This window comes from Lactuca serriola, chromosome 4, assembly GCF_051521515.1.
Source record: "Lactuca serriola cultivar US96UC23 chromosome 4, Lser_US96UC23_V15, whole genome shotgun sequence".
NCBI lineage: Eukaryota > Viridiplantae > Streptophyta > Magnoliopsida > Asterales > Asteraceae > Lactuca > Lactuca serriola.
In genome coordinates this window covers 182,957,243-182,959,788 of record NC_136411.1, presented here as the reverse complement: position 1 = coordinate 182,959,788, position 2,546 = coordinate 182,957,243, and the positions used below count along the sequence as shown (strand labels likewise).

Below are 2,546 nucleotides of genomic sequence, written 5' to 3'. Positions count from 1 at the left end.
ACTTTAACTTCGATGCATCACGGCTTAAAAATGAAACACAATGATCTACATTTGAAAAAATTTCAATAGTCGTCATGTCAGAGTTAGAGTCTAGTAAAGAATTAGAAAAATGCCTTTTAAGCAATTTTGTTGGAACAATATCCGACACCACGGTTTCATAATGTATTCTTCAGGAATCTGTTCAATACTATAGAACTTAAAAACACAAAATATGTGCCTACACAAAATACCGACATGTTCGAAATGCATGCAGGTACATTTGTATGAATCATCTGTTGTTGAGTGTGTAACCTGGAATATGTATGAAAAAATATGAATTTCAGTAAAAAAAAGTATTGTTGTGTTATGAAAAAAATAATTACGCATTGTTAGAGTAATAACGTACGATGTTTTTGGGTATTGTTAAAGTAATAATGTACGAGTGTAAACCTTTGAAGCATGTGCTTCAATTGGACTAGATGTGATGAATCTAGGAAGTGTTGTAGCAATGTTAAAGTCGTTGACAACTTGATTACGTTTTTGCCGTTCGATAACACCCTCAAATGTCATCATAAACATTGAAAGATAAGAACCAGTAAGGGTATTGTTCTTAAAGGACCAATTTTGGCCTTCAGAAAATGATGTAGTTCTCATAATACCAAACATCGGTATGTCCTTGAAAAATGCAGGTACCAAACGTCTACGCAACCCATACATCTCTTGCAACGACTTGTTATTTGAAATGTTAAACTCATTTAAAAAAGATTTCCATTCCTTTTCAAAATCATGTGGTTCCAGCTTAGAATTCCAAATTATAGAGTGAAAACGCTTTCGAAAGGCTGAGTTTGTGGCTAGTTGCGATGTTATCTTGAAAAAACATATATATGTTAGTATAAAATAAATAATTGTGCTGCACAAGGAATGCATGGCTTGAATGTTGTAGACAATGAATTCCAACAGAATTTTCTTTTAAATTCTTAAAGAATGTATGTTAAAATCTAGCAGCAGCCGATAATGAATTGTGGTTGTGGCATATAATATGTTCTCAAATATTTTATTTCTAATTGAATAATATGTGATAACAAGGTAGACATAGTAAGTTTGGGTTAAAAATAAAGAAAATATTGACCTTGTTTGGAAGTTTTTTGGTAATATGCTACATACAAAACCTATGTGTTGACATTGGAAATACTTCATTAACAGCCTTGTTTAATGTTGGATCTTGATATGTAAGAACAGGTGTAGGTTGTTTTTTGAAAGATTTCAAAAATGCTCTAAGTAGCCAGGAGTAAGAACTAGCATCTTCTCTAATCAAAAGTCCAGCGCCAAAAGTCACACATTTCTTATGATTATCTATCCCAGTGAAAGGTATGAAAACCATATCATATATGTTTAAAAATATAAAACTTGGTAAGCATTATTGAAATCAAGAAAAATTATATGAGAATATTGCAAAATTTAATAATACTTATTCATGCTGAATGTGGCATCCAGAGAAACGTCTCCAAAAGCATTGTAGTTGTAATTTGCAGTTTTGTCAGCCCAAAAAATTGAATTCAATTTTTTCTCAACAACTCTAAAATCGAAAAAAAAAACTTGGGATATTTTTGTCCTCTCCAGCATCTTCAATACAAGGAATTTTGCATCCCTGGCACCTATGTAAGCATTGAGATTTCTCATACTGTTCTTGAAATCAGAAACCAACCCACCTCGAATGTCAGAACCACCTTGAAGTATGGTATACAATCTATGTGCTCTTGAGGCACCAATATTTTGCTTTGACAAGTTATGAATAAACATCTCCTGTGAATAATCAAGTTTCCTCTTTGTATGAGACAAAAACATATTGTCCTTACCAAACAACATATGATTATGTTGGTCAACAAATTCAGCAACATTATATTTATTAGTACCATGTAGTAGAATAACAACAATTTTCGCTTTGCATTCGCACCTAAATGAGTCTTTCCTTCTCTGAATCTTATTTTGTTGAGGGTCCAAAGTATCCACTTTACCGGTTGTTGGTTTACCTTCCCGATTGCATAGCAAATGTCGTTGTGTGGTAATGCCAGATTCAGTTGTTCTAAATGGTCCAAGCCTGACATCAAAACCTGCTAATGATGCATAATTGTGTGACAATCCGAAAATTTTTCCGTCAAGGTATCCCGTTCTCGTCAATAAAACCGTTTGTCTTGCAATTTTTTCCGTTAACATTTTGGATTAGGTCATTTAATTATGACCTCGTGAGTATCCAAATTCGTTAAAAACACGTGAAAACGCCCCAAATTATTATTTTGAAAAAATTTATTTTTATTTCGTCGGGTTATAAACAATTAAATTGTCACACCCGAAAACCGAAGGCGGAAACGTTCCGGGGCGGAGGACATCATGTATACCGCAACCAATGTACATAGTAAACATAAAACAATACATTACATAGAGTTATTACATTTGTTGAAAGTGGAAAAGTGAAGTAATACAAGTTTCGTAGATACATAAGTTTTAAACAAAAGTTAGACATGAGTCCCATCTGTTCCATCTTCTACAAAAGGACGCGAGATACCCGT

General features: G+C 33.2%; 1 protein-coding gene across 1 annotated transcript; it reads right to left on the bottom strand.

Annotated features, from left to right (window-relative positions):
- Window positions 1-1,437: 1,437 nt before the first annotated feature.
- LOC145099052 (protein FAR1-RELATED SEQUENCE 5-like) lies at window positions 1,438-2,193 on the bottom strand. Its single transcript, XM_079036636.1, has one exon. The coding sequence runs from the start codon at window positions 2,191-2,193 to the stop codon at window positions 1,438-1,440; it is 756 nt and encodes a 251-aa protein (XP_078892762.1).
- Between the last annotated feature and the right edge of the window lie 353 nt (window positions 2,194-2,546).

Coding starts and splice junctions, on each gene's coding strand:
- LOC145099052 (XM_079036636.1), bottom strand. CDS start 2,193: ATGTTAACGGAAAAAATTGCAAGACAAACGGTTTTATTGACGAGAACG.